Source organism: Furipterus horrens, unplaced genomic scaffold (assembly GCF_987537825.1).
Source record: "Furipterus horrens unplaced genomic scaffold, mFurHor1.1.pri manual_scaffold_11, whole genome shotgun sequence".
Lineage (NCBI taxonomy): Eukaryota > Metazoa > Chordata > Mammalia > Chiroptera > Furipteridae > Furipterus > Furipterus horrens.
In genome coordinates, this window is record NW_028327181.1 from 75152015 (window position 1) to 75172652 (window position 20638).

General features: G+C 57.6%; 1 protein-coding gene across 1 annotated transcript; it reads left to right on the forward strand.

The window, feature by feature from the left end:
- The first annotated feature begins 2459 nt into the window (after positions 1-2459).
- On the forward strand, positions 2460-17875 carry PPP1R9B (protein phosphatase 1 regulatory subunit 9B). The gene is made up of 10 exons (XM_090292815.1): positions 2460-4315; positions 8200-8332; positions 9564-9684; positions 11583-11687; positions 12716-12851; positions 13362-13514; positions 13625-13678; positions 16320-16549; positions 16889-16985; positions 17174-17875. The coding sequence occupies exons 1-10, from the start codon at positions 2942-2944 to the stop codon at positions 17225-17227; spliced, it is 2457 nt and encodes an 818-aa protein (XP_090148941.1). The 5' UTR covers positions 2460-2941; the 3' UTR covers positions 17228-17875.
- The last annotated feature ends 2763 nt before the right edge of the window (positions 17876-20638 follow it).

Consider the following 20638-nt stretch of genomic DNA (forward strand, 5'->3'; position numbering starts at 1 on the left):
AGGTGCAGCCAAAAATGTGCTACTTGGGCTGGCAGGGAGGTGATAGAGACAACACCATCCCCTCCCACCCATCTCCCAGGCCAGCCGGCTTGGTGCCTGACTCCAGGGAAGGAGTGATGGTAAAGCGCTTACTCCCCCATAAAAGCTTCTTCAGGAATTTTGGCTTGGGATGTCATTGAGCTAACCAGGAGCCCATGAAAAAATAATCCTACTCATTAGCCTCAGTCATCCAAGCTCTGGGCCGGCTCCACCCTCCTGTATCCCAGAGGCCTTAAAGGGGTTTCACTTTTGAAAGCCTCAGGACAAGGGAGACCCAAGCATCCCAAGAATTCTAGTTCAATCCAAGTTGCTGCTGAAGATGTTGTTGGGGGTCATAGGATCCCTGGGCCTGCAGGCTGGTTCTCAGCTCCTCCTCCTTCTAAGGGTGCTTAGAAGCCCTCTTTCCTACCTGGCCAGAAGCATGGGCACAGACCCCGTGGGCTGGGACCAGTTAAGATGACTCACCAAAGGGTGTGGGAGATTCTGGGCAGAACAACCAGGGCCCTGCACCCTCCTCCAATACACACAGAGCTTCTGAGGACACTGGGCCCAAACCTTCAACCCCCAGCTAGGTGAGATTTCTGTCTCACCATGTCCAAAGTGGGGTTCCGGGGAGTAGGGGGGTTGGGCAGTTAAGCCCCAGGCTTGAGCTTGGAAATCCAAGTTCCAAAGTTTGTTCCTGAAAGCAGTCTTTTAAAACAATTAGGAGGGGAAATTGAGGTTGGCTTATTCATTCTGCCCAGTGTCAAAGTGTAAAATCGGGGAGGGGGAAGTTTCTTGAGCAGCTGGGCCAAGAAGCAGGTGGCCCTGAAGAGCTTGAGGTCTTGGTTCATTTCTGGCTCCAGCTCAGAACCCAAATCTTCCCTCTCAGTTAGCCTGCGGCTCTCCAGCCTCAGGCTCTCCAGCCTCAGGATTCGGTCCTGTGATTCCTGGCCCCTCCCTGTCCCAATATTCAGGGTTCCCAGGCGGCTTCCCACACCCCATCCCCCACGCTCTTTTTACACGTGTTAACTGGTTTAGCTCCTACAAAACCCACACACACTCCTACAGTGGAGGGGTGGGAGGATTCCCTTTGACAGCCCTTCCAGGCAAGGGGTGCAGAGAGTGGGAGATTGGGAAGAGGAGGAAGAGGATGGAAGGGAAGAGGGCGGGGGAGGAGGCAGAGGCCGCAGGAAGGCCTAAAATGCAGGAAGCAGCTGGGAGTCAGGGGGAGGCTTTGTGCCTGAGTTGTTCTCTGGGTCCTAGGGTCCACAATGTTCATCATTTTCTAGGATCTGTGGAGTGAAGCAGTGCATCTGGACCTGTCATGGTTAGAGGGTGGACCACCACTCCCAGGAGGAAGTTGGGAAGTAGAGGACAACTCCAGACTCCTTGTGAACATGCGTGTGTGTATGTGTGTGAGGGGAGCATCAAAACAGCTTTCTAGGTTGCCAAGACAGGAGGTGTGTAGGTCACTGCCATCCGTAGCCCTTCCTCCCTGCACATACTTGCACATAGTGGCCAGGATCCTTTAGATCAGAGACTCAACCTAGAGCTCTCACTGGTAAAACTTTGGCCCCAGGCCTCCAGAATTGTTCCACCAAAATTCCTTCTTCCTGTTTGAGAGGCAAGATGCCAGTAGGGGCGTGAAGACAGGGATCTGCCCCCTCCCTTTTAGGCTAGGTGCAAAGCAGGCAAGTGACAGGACACCCTCTTCAGACTTCCAAAGGGAAAAAGGCGAGCTTAGGTGACGAGGACTATTTATTTTCTCTGGTCCCCTTCCTCCATGGCAAGGCCAGCAACACCGGGCCAAGGTTTCACATCCTTGTGGGTGCAAAAGGTTCCCTATGGGAAACTGTTAAAATGCATATTCCTGGACCAGGCCGCTGAAATTCTGCTTCACAAAGTTTAGGGAGATCCCACATATTTAAATTTTTTTGAATTTAAAATACTGGAGTGATTGTTATGCTGATGGCCTTGAACCATGCTAGGGAGCTCGAAGACCTTGAAGGAAATAATCTTTTGCCCCTTCCCACTAATCTGCCTTCACTTTTGGGGTGAAAAGGGACGGCACAGACTACTGTGGTTGGGTTGCCTCCCCTCAATATATAATGGGGATGCGGTTATGTGGGCTGTGATAAGCCTTAGTCACAGTCTGGAATGGCAGCGGTGAAAAGGACTGGCAAGAGTCTGGGGTCAGCGGAAGGCTGTCGGCGAGGGACCAACGAGGGACCTGGAGGGGATACATTTAGGTGGAGGGGAAGGGGAGGGCTCAGAGACGCCGGCCCCGGAAATCGATCCCTCTAGGACCCAGAGGTGCCAGTTCCCCAGCGGCGGTGGCGAGAAGGGCAGCCGCTCGGTCTTGGGCAGCCGCCGCTCGGGCAGAGCCAGAGAAAGACGGAGGCTCGGGGCACGGGGGGAGGGAGGGAGGGAGGGTGGAGCGGCGGCGGGACAGCCGAGCAACCATGGGCACCGGGGTGCCGGGCCCCCCGAGAGCCAAGGTCTCTGGCCGGGGTGGGGGGCGCCCGGGCTGCCAGCCCTGCTGACACCGCCTTGGACGATGTGAGCCGGCGCCTTCGCCGCTGCTTCGCGGGCAGGGCGCGCGGTTCCACCGGCCCCGCCGCTGCTTTTCTAATTTGGTTGGGGGCGATTGCACCAGGCCGCTGGGGCTTTGGAAGAGGGGCTGTCTGTCTTTGGCAGCTTGACTGGGGGAGGCGACCCACACAGGGCGCTCAGAGATTCCCCCCCCCTTTTTTTTTAAGCGGCCTTAACTGTTTTTGGCAGCTTGCTTTTGGGGGTGCCTATAAAAGGCCTTTCGGGGTTTCTTTTTTCGGGGGGAGGGGGCGGTGGTTCCGACTTGGCCAGCCGCCTGTTGGAGGGGGGGAGCGGGAAGCAGGGGCATGCAAACCCGGCTCCCCCCACCATGATGAAGACGGAGCCGCGGGGGCCCGGGGGTCCCCTCCGGAGTGCCTCGCCACACCGCAGCGCCTATGAAGCGGGCATCCAGGCGCTGAAACCGCCCGACGCGCCCGGGCCCGACGATGCATCCAAGGCAACCCACCACAAGAAATATGGCTCCAACGTCCACCGCATCAAAAGTATGTTCCTGCAGATGGGCACCACGGCGGGGCCGCCGGGCGAAGCGGGCGGTGGCGCGGGCCCCACAGAGGCCCCGCGGGCGTCGGAGCGCGGCGTGCGCCTGTCGCTACCCAGGGCCAGCAGTCTGAACGAGAACGTGGACCACAGCGCCCTGCTCAAGCTGGGCACAAGCGTGTCCGAGCGTGTGAGCCGCTTCGACTCCAAGCCCGCGCCCTCCGCGCAGCCCGCGCCGCCGCCGCACCCGCCGTCCCGGCTGCAGGAGACGCGGAAGCTCTTCGAACGGAGTGTCCCGGCGGCCGCGGGCGGCGACAAGGAGGTGGTGGCGCGGCGGCTGCTGAGGCAGGAGCGCGCGGGCCTGCAGGACCGGAAGCTGGACGTCGTGGTGCGCTTTAACGGCAGCACCGAGGCTCTGGACAAGCTGGACGCCGACGCCGTGTCGCCAACAGTGAGCCAACTCAGCGCCGTCTTTGAGAAGGCCGACTCGAGACCGGGTATCCATCGCGGACCCGGGCTCCCCAGGGCCGTGGCCGCCGGGGCTCCTCAGGTCAACTCGAAGCTGGTCACTAAGCGGTCCCGGGTGTTCCAGCCGCCGCCTCCACCGCCCGCCCCGTCGGGGGATGCCTCAGCCGAGAAAGAGCGCGGCCCCGGAGGGCAGCAGCCCCCCCAGCACCGTGTGGCTCCCACCCGGCCGCCCCCCAAGCCCCGGGAGGTGCGCAAGATTAAGCCGGTGGAGGTGGAGGAGAGCGGGGAGTCGGAGGCCGAGGCGGCGCCCGGGGAGGTGATCCAGGCGGAGGTGACAGTCCACGCGGCCCTGGAGAATGGCAGCACCTTGGCAACCACAGCCAGCTCCGAACCCGAAGAGCAGAAGGCCCAAGCAGCCCCTGAGAAAGAGGCGGCGAGCGTGGTGGCGCCTGAGAGAGGGGTGGGCAATGGCCGGGCCCCGGATGTGGCCCCGGAGGAGGCAGATGAGTCCAAGAGGGAGGACTTCTCAGAGGCAGACTTGGTGGACGTGAGCGCCTACAGTGGACTAGGGGAGGACTCTGGGGGCAGTGCCCTGGAGGAGGATGATGACGACGACGAGGAGGATGGGGAGCCTCCCTATGAGCCCGAGTCGGGGTGCATGGAGATCCCGGGACTGTCGGAGGAAGAGGACCCGGCCCCAAGCCGGAAGATCCATTTCAGCACAGCGCCGATCCAAGTAAGTGAAACCCCCTCCCCGCCCCCGCGCCACCCCTACCAAGCGCACGCTGTCACCCCCCACCTCGCCAGTGCCGGCGGGGTTTGGCAGGCTGAGTCAGCCCTGCCACTCAGCCCCTTTCCCAGAAGTCACCACCCTGAGGGGGCGTGGGGGAGTTCCAGCTGTTTGTCAGAAGGGAATAATTTTCAGGGCTGAGTGGGGGGTGGCCTGCCCCGACCTGCCCTCAGGTTCCTCTGCCTGCTGCCCCGCCCAGCGCTCACACAGCACAAGCCCTGCCCCCCAAGGGTCCTGAGGCACCTGCTTTCCCTTTCCCAGACATTCTTCCTCCAGAGGTGCCAGAGGCAAAGGCTTGGGTGGTGGGAAGGTGGGTGTGTGTGCGTGCGCACACGCGTGCGTGTCCTCAGGAGAGCCTCCCCACATTGGTCTACCCCACTCTGGGCAGGAGGGCTCCCAATCACTCCCTGCGCTTCCCTACAGAGGAGTTGTATGTAGGATGCTGGAGGGAGGAGCCAGGTACACCTCCCAAAGCTAGGGTACAGAGGACCTTAGCCCTTCCTCCATCCTGTCGGTAGCCTCCACCTCAACTTTGCAGAAGTGAAAAAGGGAAGCAGTTCTTTGAGGATGAGCTGGCCTGGGGCCATGTGATTGGGGGGTGGGGAGAAGGCCAGACCCCTGTTTCTTGGGGTCTGTGTGGGCCAGGGGGAAGTGTTCGGTTCTTCAGAGAGTTAGGTGCTTTGTGTGGCCCTGGGGGGTGGGGATGCTAAGCCTTCGGTGGCCAGTCAGGGAGGAGAGGGTGGGACTGGGAAACCCCCAGGGGACCTGGCAGCAGCCTGCATGCCTTTGCTCTTGACTGCTCAGCAGGACAGACTCCCAATGCCCTGGCAGGCTCCAAGTGCTCTTCTCACATTCTCTGGAAGAGGGATGGAGGCCCCTTTTTTGGGGTCTCAGTTCGCCCCCTCCCATCCCCGCCACCACTCTTGGTTTGTGGATCATGCCGGTGCCCTGAGTTCCTCAGAACAGTGCTGGTGGGGGCAGGAGAGTGGAGGAGGCATCCCCTGGGAAGACCCAGGCCGCACCCCCACTTCCTTCCACCCTCCACTTTTGACTGGCACATTCAGCTTGTATGGCCCTTTCTCACACCCCTGGTTCAGTGGCCAGGTCTGCTGTGTGGGAGTGCCAGGCCCCCGGACTTTCCTTGGCCTGAATCCTGCCTCTACCCCTCCCTTAGTGAAACCCTCATCTGTTTGTGCTCAGAGTTGCCATAACTACTACTGGACACTGAAGCTGCCCCAGCTTCCTCTCGCCAGCCTGTCCCTCCCACCAAGAGTCCCAAAAGGCACTACTCCCACCAGGCCAGCCCCTTCCCCAATACAGCCTTACAAGTCCTTTCCCAACCCCTCTCTCCTGAAGCAGAGGGGTCCCAGAGAGAACTGAGGATTGAGGTGTCTCTTGCGATGCTAAGCAAGGGGGTAGGGATCACTGAAGAAGTCAGGACCCCACCACCAGCTCTCTGAGCCGCCTGCTCCCCTCAGAGGTGGAATTTGGTCTTTCAGTCCTGGGCCTCTGACTGTCTATATTTGACACCTTACCCTGATTTTTGGGTAAAAAATAGCGCATGATTTGGAGCAGTGCTCCTGACTCCCTGGTGACGGCTGCTGGCCTGAGTGTGGGAGCCAGTGGCATGTGGTGCTGCCTTGTTGTGTCTGACTTCTGACCTTGCTGGGGATTTCTTCCTCTCCACCCTAGGCAGCAGTCCCCATTTGTCCCTCTCCCTGTCCCAACCCTGCATTGATACTAAGTCCAGGGCCTTGTGTCCCTCTGATGACCCAGTTATTGCCTTTATGGAGCCTTCTGCTGAGGACAGCAAGCCCAATTCCAGATTGTTACCTGGGGCAGGGGACTGGGTCCAAGGCCCTCTGATAGGCTGGGCACATCATGGTAGGCAATGTGAAGGGCAGTCTGGAGCCTCTAAGCCTGAGGCCTGGGTTTCCTGCAGAGGGGCAGGATATAAGAGAATGAGAAAAGAGGGTGAGGGCAAAACCCAGGACAGGCTGTGAGGGTGTTTTAGAGGTCACTCTGTGTGTGTGTGTTAGTGTGTGCACGTGTGCATGGCGGGAGGGGTTTGGTGACCCAGGCCACCACAAAGACTGAGGGATGAAGGGACTCTGACTCAGATGCAAAAGTGGTTCAAAGCCAGTTTGCTGGGTCCAGGCTCACACCAGCTCCTGTCCTAGGGCCTGGGGCATGTGTGCAGTGGGGACAAAGTCACAGTGACCCATCCCCCAGGGCCCAGCTAGGCACAGTCTCATCCTGCCTACCACTGGGTAACACAGGACAGTGGCCCTAGCATTTTGCACCACGTGCGGACCAGCTGGCCCTCCCTCCGGGGCACTTGCAGGCTGCTGACCAGGTGTCATGAGGGCAGTGCACAGCCAATGATGAGCTGTAAGGGCCTGAGTGTGAGTTTCTCTGATGCTGTGAAATTGAGTACAGTGAATTAAGTGACCGTGTAACCCGCGCCCCCTCCCGTGCTTCTGGTCCAATGAACCCCACCCTGGGAGTGAGCCTCTGGGGTGGGGGGAGAGGACACAGAGGAGTCCTCACTGAAGCTGGGACACAGGAGTACTGCTGCCTGCCAGGTGCCTCAGGGAAGACAGTGCCCACTCCAGCTCCTCAGGCCTCAGGTCCAGCCACCTGACAGAGCTGCTCCCACTCTTCCTCGCCCCCACTTAGCCAGCCTGTCGCTATAGGCAGTGAAGCATGAACAAGTCATGGTACCCCAAATGCTGCTCATTAACCTCCCGCTGGGGGCTCCCCTGCTTGGGCCCAGAGTCAGGCACTCTCACAGAGCCCCTGCCCTATCTTCTCAATTCTTTGGAGGAGGGTTGGGCTGGGGCATCCCCTTTTTGCTGAGAGACATGTGAAGTGGGCAACAGCGGAGGGGCATGGAGAACAAGGCAGAGCTGGCCTTGGGGCCACCACAAAGGCTGCGTTCACTGTGGACAGTGTCAGAGAGGCTGCCACCTCCCCCATATCCTTGCCTCCCAGGGCCGAGTGCACTGGGGATAGGGGCCAATCTCAGGGAGCCACGGTCCTAGAGGAAGGCTGAGGCCTGGCCATGCAGACAAGACCATGGGGTTCTCTCCTGCTCATGCCACCTGAGGGGTCCCTCAAGTGCAAGGCCTGCTGCTCTTCCCCGTGAGGGTAGAGGTGGTCCTTCAGCTGCCTTCTTCCCCCACCCCGGCCTCAACTTCAGGTTCATGTCAGCTGGGTCCTGGGTGCCCCTCTGCTTCTCCATCCCTGTCTCCTGCTCCCCACCCCCTCCCTGTCTCACACCCGCTCCCTCCTCTCTCCCCATCTGGCATCCTCAGCATCTCCATTCTTTCTGCCCTCCTCCTCTCTCCCTCTTCTCCTGCTCAGCCTGCTCCTTCCACTATTCTGCCGTCTGTGTCCGTCTATGTCTTTGTCCACCCTCGCCTCGGTCTGGCTCTCCCTCATCTCTCACTTTCTATTCGCGCCTGTCTGTCCGTCTTTCTCTGACCTGGGGACCTGGCTGGGCTCCTGAGTGACAATTTCTCCAGCACTGCCCTTCCTTTCCTTTTACAGCGGGCCATGCTTACACTGCGTGGGTTGCAGAAGAGAACAACTGTGGATCAGACAAGGCTGCATCCCTTTCTCTCATGCCCCATGGTCGCCAGAACTAGAAGGATCTTCCCTCCAAGCTGGGGTTATCGTGGGGCTGGGGGAGGCCTTATTGCAACCAGTCTCGGGGTGAAGGAGGCCTGTGGTAGGAGGGGAGCATAGGGGGGGTGGCGCAACCAACTCTCTTGGCCTCCCCTTGGTTCTTCCCTTGCCCTCTGACAAGTGCCCTCCCCCCGCCATAGGTGTTCAGCACCTACTCCAACGAGGACTACGACCGTCGAAACGAAGATGTGGATCCCATGGCAGCCTCTGCGGAGTATGAACTGGAGAAGCGGGTGGAGAGGTTGGAGCTGTTCCCTGTGGAGCTGGAGAAGGGTGAGAGGCCAGGGCCGGGCTGCGCGGGCTTCTCTCTGGTTCCAGCTTCTGCCCAGGGCCCCTGTTAGCACCCCACAGCCACAGGGACTCCAGTCCAATCCTCAGTTCCCACCACCAGTCCTGGGTGCTCCTTAGTTGCCAAGTTCTCGAGGGTACTGTGTACTGGCCAAACATGACAGGAGACCTATGGGGGTGGCAAATGTGGATGGAACAGTCATGTGCAACTCTGCCCTTATGCACTGTAATAAGTGCTGGGAGGTACAGGGCAGGGGCTGAAATAACAGACTCAGGGTGGGGGCTTCCCAAGGAAGCAATGCTTGAGTTGAGCTCTGAAGACCAGGCATGCAGGCGAGTGTGCAGGAAAGAGAGAGGATGGGCCAGGCTGGATTTGGATAGTGAGGGGAAGCAGGAGTGAAGGACACTCTTTTCTAAGATGCACTGGAAGCCTTTGCCAGGTATGGGAAAGGCAGTCTAGAAAGACCACTCCAGGCTCTGATGTGGGGAGGAAGGTTCTAAGCACTGTGGTGTGGACGAGATGATGGCCATGCGGGAAGTGGGTGGACTCGTGAGGTCCTGGAGAGGTAGAATCAGCAGGGTCTAGGGCTTGTTTGGCTTGGGCAAAGGCTGTGACGGGGAGGGAGGGATCCAGGTGACTCCCAGGCCCCATGAGGGAGTGGCAGACAGGAAGAGCCTGTTTGTGGGGGATGACCATGAGTTTGGAGGTCAGAGGCCCATGGGAACCAAGGTCGGAGGCAGCTGTGGAGAGGGACGCGGGCCTCAGGAGAGGAGAGCGGAAGCCTTTGCTCACTGAGGCTGTGAGTATGGTTGAGGCTGCTTAGAGGAGACCGAGCCCATTGCTGCCGCCCCTACTTCACCCCCATCCCTCCACGTCCTCTCACCTGCACACACAGCCATCTCTGGCCCTCCCGTGCCGCTCCCCGACAGCAGGCCCTGCTGCCCATCAGTTCTTTGGGTGGACTAAGGGCAGGGAGTGGCCCAAGAGTGTCCTAGTTGACTTTGGGGGGGATGACAAAACCCCATCCCTTCTTCAGTTGTGGGACACTCCTAAGCATGGGGGACTGTTTCTGAGCTTAGGGCCATGCCCCAGAATGAGGGTTGGGGATGGGGGGGCATGTCTCTCACTCCGTCTCCTGTAAGCCCTGAGCTGGAGTTCTCGTCCCTTCCTTCTCCGTGCCCCCACACTATGTCCTCACTACCCTGTGCTCCACAGACTCTGAGGGCCTGGGCATCAGCATCATCGGCATGGGGGCCGGGGCAGACATGGGCCTGGAGAAGCTGGGCATCTTCGTGAAGACTGTGACTGAGGGCGGCGCAGCCCATCGGGATGGCAGGTACCGCCTCTCCCTTCTGCACCAGCAGTCATCTGTAGGGTAGGCCACTGAGCGGTGATGAGCCACTACCTGTGTGGGGCTTAGGTATTCATGGAGCAGTGCTGTGCCAGGTGCTGGTTGAGGCCTGAGGCCGCAGCAGTGAACAGGACAGGTGGAAGCCCCATTCTTGTGGCTCTTGAATTCTCGGGGGGCTGGTTTTGGGGTGTGTGTTGGGCCATGGTAGGGAGAGCACGAGTGAGGAGGCTATGTGCCTGGTGGAATACATTTGAGCGTTCTTTTCTTCATTTAGCAAACATCCAGTCCCTGACTCTGTACGAGGGCTGGTGCCAGGCCCTGGGGAGTCAGTGATGAGGACCTTGCCCTTGCAGAGTGTGTCGTGTGGTGACAGACATTCAAGTGGACACACAGAAAATGGTGAAACGGAGGAAAAATACAGGATGCCGTGAAGGCATAAAAAGGAGGGCTTGACTTCCCTGGGTATCAGGGAAGGCTTCTTGGAGGAAGTGACCTAGGAGCTGAGACCTGAAGGATGAACAGAAGTTAGCTAGCCTGAAGGAGTATTGTGTGCAGGAGGTTCCAGGCAGGGGACCAAAAGCAGGCAGTTATGGCTGGAGCCTGGAGAGCAAGGGGGTCCAAGTGTCTGGTGTGGCTAGAGAGACTGGTGGGCGTGTGCCCAGTGAGGAAACTACTGCCTGCATGTGTGCATGTGTCCCTGTGTTTTCGCATATGAGGCTGGAGCAGGTGTCTGGGTCATAAGGTTCTGGGAGGGCCTCCTGGAGTCCGGGAAGCCCAGAGGCCCCTCTGTGGTCTGCCCCACTGTTTGTATTGTAGCAGGGAAGTGGGAAGGGCTTTAGGGCACCCTAGGGTTGTAAGTTGGAGGTTGATATCGGGTTGCCTTGTGGTGGTACCTCCAAACACAGACCTCTTCCACGTGACAGCGGTGAGTGGGTATCCCTGAGGGCTGCATGACTTCGGAGTCATGTCGCTAGAGATGGGGTTGCCTCATTCAGGGGAGCTTCTGCCTGCTGCAGCCGAGGTGGCAAGGGGCATGGACAAGGGACAGTGAAAAGGAAAGGTGATAGTCTCTGCTCTTTCACCTACCCCCCTCATTTGGACTTTCCAGAACCTTTCCCATGGTCACCTGGTTGGCGGTTTGGGGCATGAGTGTGCAAGCAGAGAGTGTGTCCATGAACTCATGCTCACATGTGTGGCATGTGGAGGTGAAGTGTTTACAATAGGCCATTTTCCTCCATTTCCGCATGGGAGCCCTGAGAAAAGGCCTGGCACTCTGTGGGAGGTGGGAGTGGAGAAAGGAGGGGATCAAGGGTCCCCTCACTCCTTCATCCCCTTCAGCAGGCCAGGCTGGACCACAACCATCTCTTTCTTGTGTGGAGAACAAGGGCCTCCAGCACCACAGCTGGAATGTATTGGGGGCTGTGCACCTGTATTAGGGTGAGATGACCGTGTGGGACAGAATGTGAACACAAGTGTGTTATGCAGGTCTTAAACAGTTGGGAGGAAATCTTTAGACTCGGGTCTGTGCAGACATGTATGTGTAAGAGAGCTGTGGGCTCTTGCAGGTGTGTGTGCTGGTGGTGACCTCTGACTCACACTGCTCTATCAGGTGTGATGGAGGAGGGGACAAGAGTGTGATTGTCTTGGGAAGGGAGCTTGCCACTACTTCTGGTCCTGGACACTTAAGTGTGCTTTGCTTGCTCAGGTCTCACTGCCCACAGGTGAGTCTGGCTGATACCTGATCCTCAGGCCTCATACATTTTATGCAGGTAGACAAAGTACTAGGTCCCTGTGGGGACTGAGCCTTGAGTTTCTGATGGGGAGGGGGTCCCCTCCACTGAAATTCCCCCCTGACCCCCCCTAACCAGTGTCACCTCCCCTAGGATCCAGGTGAACGATCTCCTGGTGGAGGTGGATGGAACCAGTCTGGTGGGCGTGACCCAGAGCTTTGCAGCTTCTGTGCTTCGGAACACCAAGGGCCGAGTGCGGTGAGGCCCGGGAGGGTGGGGTGGGTGCGGAGTGGGAGCAGGCAGGAGATTCAGCCCTCATTCGATCACTCTGCCCACTTGCCCAACACACACAATTAAGGTACTAGGTGGCCCAATTTACAGAGGAAGGCCCCTGCCTCCCTGCCCAAAGGAATTGCTTTGCCCATGTCCCTTGCCTCAAGCCTGCCTTCCCATCCTGAGCCCTTGACCCCTGCTGGCCACCAGCTCTTGGGCTTATTCTCTCCTCCCTGTCCTGACTCAGTTGTTGCAGAACCCAGATGTACAGGGAGAATGACATGCAAATTGGGGTCCCTCCACAGGGTATTTCGTCCCTTCCTCCTCACCTGCCCTGTGTAATCCTGGGAGCACTTTCCTCCCAGGGCCTGTCAATTAAGGGGGTTGTGTTAGAAGCTCCCTGTGTCCCTCTCTGGCAAAACATTTAGGGACCACTTCCTGCCCCCTCCAAGAGGGGCACTGCCACCAGGAAAGGGTGGTGGAGAGAAACAGGATGTGGGTGGCCACGGAGAGGAGGGGCTGGTGCCTGGAAGTTCCACTATTTCCTCTCCATCCTAATCTCCAGTCACCATCATCCCGCCCCTTCCTGAAGCTCAGAGCCTTGGAGCATATACAAGACACCCCTCCACAGCCCCTGCCCTACCTACTGGGGTAGGTCGGCTTCATCACCCCTGGTCTCGTTTCCTCCCACATGGTGGGGTTACAACCCCTACAATGGCAGCTCCCGAATTCATATCCCCTGCAGCCCAGCCTGAATTTTGGCTGATATCACCCCTCCCCCAAAACTGGCCAGGAGGGCTCATGAGCCTTTGCCTCTCCTGGGAAGGAAACCCAATAAGGGCCCCTAGCTCCCCCATTTATTATTAACATTCTGCAGCCTCTGGACTCAGCCCTCTCATTTCACCTCCCCTGGGAGGGACTGGGTGGGGAGAAAGGAGCACCAGCAGGGAGGATGGTGACTACCCAGCTGAGGACTGAGGCAAAGGAAGGGGGTGACACTGCTGCCCCTGCAGGTTTATGATTGGCCGGGAGCGGCCCGGTGAACAGAGTGAGGTGGCTCAGCTAATACAGCAGACCCTGGAACAGGAGCGATGGCAGCGGGAGATGATGGAGCAGAGATACGCCCAGTACGGGGAGGATGATGAGGAGGTAGGGACTCCCGCCTGGCTGCCAGCCTCAGCGCCCCCTGGAGGCTGGATGGAGGTTTACAGCCATCTGCGTCGACCCCAGAGTGCCATTCCCTATCCTAGGGGGGGCCCCAGTATGAGGTTGGTGGTGCAGACCCTTCCCTCCAGGAACCTCGAATCTGATGGAAGAGTCACGCCTTTTTTCTTCAAAGAGGCTTCCCTCTAAGGGGAAGGAATAGCCCCTAGCCTGAGGGGATATAATCTGAGGAAGGACACTGCTCTGGACCTCAGGGGACCCATAGTGAAGGGGAAAGCACAGACTGTTTCTTTAGTGGTCTCAGTCTTATGAGAAAATTACCCATGCCTTGAGGGAAGACATGAACCGTGTCCCAGTCTGATGGGGGAGGCATGAACCAAAGCCCCTAAGTAGCTCCCAGCCTCACGGGGGCAGACTGTTGCCATCTAAGCCCTGGCTGTCAGGCTGAGGGAGGCTTGGGTGGACAAGGTGCACAGCCTCCTATCTCCTTCACAGACAGGAGAGTATGCCACTGACGAGGACGAGGAGCTGAGCCCCACGTTCCCAGGTGGCGAGATGGCCATCGAGGTGTTTGAGTTGGCAGAGAATGAGGACGCCTTGTCCCCTGTTGACATGGAGCCTGAGAAGCTGGTGCACAAGTTCAAAGAGGTGGGAGGAGGGGTTCCTTGGGGTGGTGGAGGGTAAAGGCAGGCCAGCACCCCCTCCTGCAGCATTGCCTACCCCAGCCAGCGCTGAGCACCTGCCCGTCTCCCCCACAGCTCCAGATCAAGCATGCTGTAACTGAGGCAGAGATCCAGCAGCTGAAAAGAAAGGTGAGGGGGAGTGCAGAGTGGGGAGGAGCAGGGTCTGAGGGCTGGAGGGGTGATCCCCCGCCCTCACACCTGCACACACTGACACCTGTCCACCCCCCACCACCCACGAACACTATGGGGCAAGCCATTCTGAAGCAAGGGAGGGTAGCAACAAGAGCTTGAGCCCTGGACCATCTGCTCCACCACTCACACACTGCTCTGCCTCAGTGTCCCCACCTGTAAAATGGGGTAATCACAGTGCCAACACCATAGGATCATTGTGATGAGTCAGTGAGATAGTACATGGACAGTCAGTGCAGTGTCTTGACACATCACAGGTGCTTGATAAAAGGTTGCGCGATTTGCTACGGTGTTATGCTGAAGCACACTAACTTACACTCTAGATGTCTTCATGTTCTTGTTGCCCCACAGCATACAGGGCCCTCTACATACAGGGCCAGTGATAAATGCAAACTGCTCAGAGATACACACAGACACACACCAGCCTGGACCCAGGCACATAGTACCCACAGAGCCATTCATCCAGGCACCCACTGTATGCAGACAGAGCACGGGCATGCTGGACCCTTGCTTCATCTGACATTACACCCGGGTGCCTTGGCCTGGGTATGTAGACGTGTTGCACTGCTCTGATGTAAGACTCACAGGCATGGCCATCATGCAGGACGATTGTCACAGGATGTGTGCCTTCTCACAGAGATGCTGATGCTCCCAGATGGTGGCACATACAGGACATACACAGTCATGCATATGTCCATACACCCGCACAAGCACATTGGATGCTAACGCTCGCTGGCGTGGAGGTGCACAGACTTCATATTAAAAATCTGTACTGGGCCCCTGCTGGGCCTGGACATTAGGAGACCCAGCTCCTGTGGGGCTTCCAGTGTGGGGAGAGGCAGGGATACACGGAGCCATGTGAACACAGTATCCCCGGGTACACGTATGTGTGCACGCCCACATGTGGGTTTACACCCACTGTGCATGGAGAGAGGAGAATATGAAGCTGAGCCTTGGGGGAAGGGCAGGGTTGAGATGGCTGAGGCAGAGGAAAGGCATCGCTGGCAGGAGACAAGCCCGAGCTTGGAGACTGGCTTTGGGAGGACGCCCGTGGGCTGGAGCAGCCGTTCCCATGGGGAGAGGTAGAAGCAGAACTGGATTGCGAGGGTGGGCTGTAGCTGCAGTGTCCTCACTTCCTCCTGAGGACTCTAGCCTTGGACCTGTGGCCATCTGGAGGCCATAAGGGAGAAGGTCACTGCCTCTGAAGTGAGAGGACACTTGGTGAGAAGGACTTGGAGGCCAGGAAACTTAGAGGCATGTGTGGGCCAGGGCTGTCCAGACTAAGGCAGAGGGTATGGAAGGGAAGGGTGGGTTGGAGCTTCATTTTTGAGGTCAAGATGACAGGCCACGTTCCTGGGTGGATGCAGAGCCTGAAGGGAGGGGGAAGTAAAAAATATGTTCATGTTTTCAATCAGTAAACATCTCTTGGGTGCCTTCTTGGTGCCCAGCACTACTCCAGTCCCTGTGGTGGGCAAACACAGATCCTTGCCCTCGTGCAGCTTAGTCTGCACACCAAGGGCTGTACCATTACAGACTGTTGTGGATGGGGCTTCATAGGAGAGGACAGGGTTACTGAGCTCCTAGAGCAGCAAGCCCTGGTCCGGGGTGGGGGGCAGGGGGCGGGGAACTGTGCTATTGGAGATAGGCACAGGAGACTTCTCTGGCAGGTTACACTCTGAGCAGACAGCCCAAGGGTGAATTAGTGGGAAATGATGAGGCAAGGAGGAGGGGAGATGGGAGCCTCCAGGCAGAGGGAAGAGCACAGGCAAACGCTCTGTGCCAGCAGGGAGCCTGGCAAGCCTGAGGACTTGGAGGAAGGCCTGTGTGGCTGGAGCGAAGAGAGCGAGTGGCAGGCAGGGGCTTGAGGCTGAGTGCTAGGGTGGCAGTGAGATGATGGCACCTCTGAACAGAGGCGGGCCAGCCAGGAAAGGAGGGATAGGTGTTTGTGGGCAGGGTTGGATTTGGGGTATGTTGCCTCCAAGGAGTTCGAAGTGATGTCGTCCTGGAGCTCAGGACTCAGGACTCTGGGTACAGACATGGGGTGTGGGAGGCGAGAGAGAGAACAGAGCCTCCAGGACTGAGCTATTGGGGCTGCACCGGGGTAGCCTAGAAGCCAGGAGAGGAGCCAGGATTATTGACAATACAGAAGCACAGATTGGTCAGGGACAGAGATGTAGAGAGGGGACAGAGGGCAGCTCTTTTCATGCCTCCCATCTCACTGTAGCCCTTGTGAGTGTGGCAAGGCAGGAATCACTGCTATTTTGCAGATTGGAGGACTGAGACATAAAACAGAAGTTGCCTTGCCCCAAGTCACAGAGCTGGTCAGCAACTAACTCAGGCCTCCTGCTTTCTAGGAGTGTGGTACAGTGTCAGGGACTCTGGCTGGGAGCTCTAAGGCTGAGGTCCCACCTCTTCCCTCTCCGGTTTCAGGTCTCAGGCTTGGCCAAGTAACAGTAGTTAGGGAGCAGTGGGCTCCGTATCTGCTGGAATCATACAGAGGTTTTGGTGCCAGCGCAGGATGGGGGTGCACCTCGGCTCCCTCTGGCTCCCATCAACCCAGTGCCACTCCTTCCTCTCTCAGCTGCAGAACCTGGAGCAGGAGAAGGGGCGGTGGCGGGTGGAGAAGGCCCAGCTGGAACAGAGTGTGGAGGAGAACAAGGAACGCATGGAGAAGCTGGAGGGCTACTGGGGCGAAGCCCAGAGCCTGTGCCAGGCTGTGGATGAGCACCTGCGGGAGACCCAGGCCCAGTACCAGGCCCTGGAGCGCAAGTACAGCAAGGCCAAGCGCCTCATCAAGGACTACCAGCAGAAGTATGTGGCCAGGGGGTTGAGGGCTGGGGGTCCTGGACCCAGGGAGGACTGAGGGGCCTTCGGTGGCAGTCCCTCCCCATCCCCAGCTGAGTAGGGAGGTGAAAACACAGAAGTTGGAAAGCCTCATAGTGGTGGTACCTGGGCCCAGAATGACCAGGCACCAGAGCCAGCACAACCAGACCCCAGAGGTGTTGGGGACACCTGGCCACCCCTGACCTGAGAACAGGGAGAGGGCAGAGCTGTCCAGTTGGAGCTGAGAACAGGGTTGAGGATCCTGATACTTCTGGATGGAGGCCAGGTCACACCCTTACCCACCATCTGTCCCCCACTGATCACCAGGGAGATTGAGTTCCTGAAAAAGGAGACGGCACAGCGCCGGGTACTGGAGGAGTCGGAGCTGGCTAGGAAGGAGGAGATGGACAAGCTCCTGGACAAGGTAGGCCCAGGGATGCCCTGAGGGCAGGGCCTCATGGAAGCAGCAGCACCCACTCTGGAAATTGGAGGGTAGAAGGGAAGTCATGCTGCTGGCCGAGAGCTCAAAGCCATATCCCCACCAGCGGGACAGAAGGTGCAAGGCCCATGCCTGCTGCCCAGGCCTGACCTCTTCTCCCCTTTGTTTTCTAGATCTCAGAACTGGAAGGAAACCTGCAAACACTGAGGAATTCCAATTCTACTTAACAGGAATCTTTCCTTGACCAGACAATAATTAATCCCCTCCCACTGTCCTTCCTCCCCTGTCCTCAATATTCCACTCTACCCCCTACCAGCCTGGGGACAGGTGCCCCGACTCCCACACCCCTCTGCCCCACCTCCCCCAGCTTCAGGGACCAGAGGGCCCATATCACAGGCCCCATTATGGTGACCCCAAGCAGACAGGTGGCTGGAAGGATGGCCTCCTTACCCCATGGGGCTGAGGCACAGAGGTCTAGGGTGCTGAGGGCTGGCCTGGGTGGTGGATGGACAGACACAAGGACCTGCAGACCAAACTGCCAGACTTTACAACCTCCAGCCTTTGTCTCTGGACTGGAATGGGGCTGGGGGGGCTCCCAGCATTTCACCACGTGGAGGCTGCTCCCTGCCCACAGGGCTCCTTGATTTGAGATTCTACCTTCCTGGCCCTTCCTGCTCCCCCATCATTGTGCTGTCTCTGTTTCATTCTGATCCTCCTGCTGGGAGGGGTTGCCTCCATACCTCCTCCCATCCCTGTCTCCCCTCCCAGGAGGGATAAGAGTCCACCCCAGAGCCTGGAGGCTGGGCCTGCCCTGCACTGATTTCTCACGTATCCTTCGGGAAAAGGGGAGTAAAAGTAGAAAAAGAGGGACAGCAGCCCTCAATTTCTCTTTGTGCCGCCCCTTGCCCTTCCCTGGTGCCAAATAGCCATAACCTCTTCCTGGAACTGTTCTGTGGCTTCTCTGGGCTCCAGGTTCCTGGCCAAGCCTGGGAATGCCAGGGAGGAGAGGAGGTCAGCTTAGGGGGCCTGGCTTAGGCAAAAGAACATTTCTTACTGAGAGCCAGGGCCTGCCCTGCCCACGGCCACATATGAAAGCCTTGTACTAACACCACAGAGATTCAGCCTCACCCCACCCACAACCACACCCTTCCAATATTTTGACTGGAGGGCAAAATTTTACTACTAAACTTTTTGGAGACCAAGGCTGCCCTGCTGACAGCCTGCTTTCTAAGTGGAATTGACTCGTTTCCTCACTTTAACCCCAAACTGGGGCTTGGACCAAGGGAGGTGAGACCCCCACCCAGGTCCCCTCCCCTTTCAGAATCCATCTCTTAATTTTGCCCCTTCCTGATGCCCCTGCCCCAGCTTGGGTTTTTGTTCTTTTTTTTAAACAGACAACCCCGGTCCCATTCGTTTGGCTTCGCCTCGTCCCCTATAAATAGACCATGCCATCGATCAGTATTTCTTCCCTCCCCCACCCTCTTCCTGTCCCCATCGGTTTCCCTGCTCCCTGAAAGAGCTGGCTGTCTTCAGTGCCCTGGCCTGTGCACTTCTACGTCCCGGCAGATGGAGGGGGCGGGGCCAGGTGGGTGGGGCCGAGGGCGCTTCCGGTTTCTTGGCTGGTTGGCTGTCCCTGTCCCGCCCTCCGCAGGACTGCGTCTCTGTATATAATATATATATGTATGTATTGTTCCTGGTTTTGTACGGACCATGCCCTCTGTCAGGTCGTCCCCATAAAAGCAGCCCCCGGAGCCTCGCTGCCTGGTTTCTTGATTCGCGGGAGGGGGATGGAGGGAGGGACAGGTGCCAGTCTGTGCCCAGTGGTTCCTTTCCACCGCCAGTGATTCCCAAATTTCTGTTCCTGGTTCCCGCACACTTCCTCTGCTACCATTGATTCCATCCCAACTGGGCAAAGCTGGGGTTTCTTGCGTGTTGCTTAGGACCACTGCCTGCCTCTTTACAAGACCTCTGGTGGAATTGCAGAATGGGTGAGCTATGGTAAGGTGAACCCTAAGTCCTTCCCTGGAGAAATCCTTTAACCTGATGGGGGTACCCAGCCCCTACTCTTGTAAGACACCCTGAAGAATCTAAGATTTCTAGGAGGTAGCAACCACGGTGAAAGTCCCAAAGGTGAGAGCATGGGCAAGTGAGCCAAAGGCATATGGCCATTTCCAGCCCGAGCCTCTGCTTTTGGTTGCTGATGGACAAGGCACTTGTATTCAGTGGCTTGGTCCCCAGGGAGATTCTCATGTTCCCCTTTGCCCTAATGAATGGAAGCCCCAACATCAGAACCTTTGAAGGTCACCTTGGTGTCCCTGACAACACCTGAGATGAGGCCTCCATCATAACTCCCAGTGGCAGTCAGCTCCTGAAGCACCCTTGTGGATGGCTCTGTTACACAAATCTCATATCAAGCGAAATTCTGGTGTCCCATAGCTTCCTCTCAAACATCTGAGTTCTACACCTCAGGGCTACATAGCACCCATTCAGTCCTACCACCCACTGGAGGGCCCCTGGAATCCTGAGGTTGATGACCATGCCTCTCAAGCATCTTCTCCAAGTGGATCATCTTTGGAACACTTCTGGGAAGACAGATCCAGGTGACTGAATCCCAAGATGAGAGGCCACCAAATCACAAGGTCACAGGTGTTGGCTCCAAAGATAGAGGTCACTGAGGCCCTGCTCAGGAAACCAAGCCAAGAAGTCCCAGGACCTGAAATGACTGGACCTCCCTTGGTTGGGGGGGGGGGCAGATGCGGGGTTGTGTGAGGCCTTCTCCTGTTGCATTCTAAAAAGTGGGCCAGGTAGGCCTCCCCTCGATATCTAAGCCTAAGTGTGGTGTGGCTGAGGGTGCTGTGTGTGATTGCCAAGTTTCTCAGGCCTGAGATGTGACCTCCTTATGAGATATGTCCATGTTTGGGGCTGTGTGTCATGTGGCTATGGGCACTGTCATCTGCCTGCCCAGTTCCTAGGAGGTAGGGCAGGTTTGTCACAACTCCAGTACTTGCCATAGGGGAGGGAAATCAGATTTTCTTAACTCCCAGAAGCTTAGGCCATTACTAGAAATAAGGGGTCCTCCCAGGTCACATGCCCTGGCAGAACCCCTCCCACAGAACCTGCCCCCACCCCCAGTACTGACATTACATACTTATTATCTCCCCACTCCCCACAGGGGCAGTATAATCAATCTTCCCACTCCAGCCTACCACCCAGATCCGAACAGATGCCTACAAGCCTGATAGGCTGTCATCAGTCACCACCCCATCCCCAGATCTCCACAATCTAACTAGCACCTCATGGCTGCCAGCAGATTCTGAAGACCCCCAGATACACCGCCCTCCCCCCCAGCTCCCAGAGATCTCCTTAGATACCTTCAGCCCCTAAATTTGTTAATTGTGTCCTTATAGTCCCAAGACCCTCCTGGTTCAACATGCTGTCTCTCACAGCCCCTCGGGGACACGAGACTGGCCATTGTGGAACTCTTTTTACAGACCACATCCTTCTCCCAAGCTGTGGACCCCAATCCAACCTCAGCGCTTGCTCTTTAATAAACCACTTTCATTCTTCTAGGTCTCTGTTTTCCCCTCTTCAAATGGGGGTAATAGGAACACCTGTCTCATTTTTAATCTGAGAAGAGT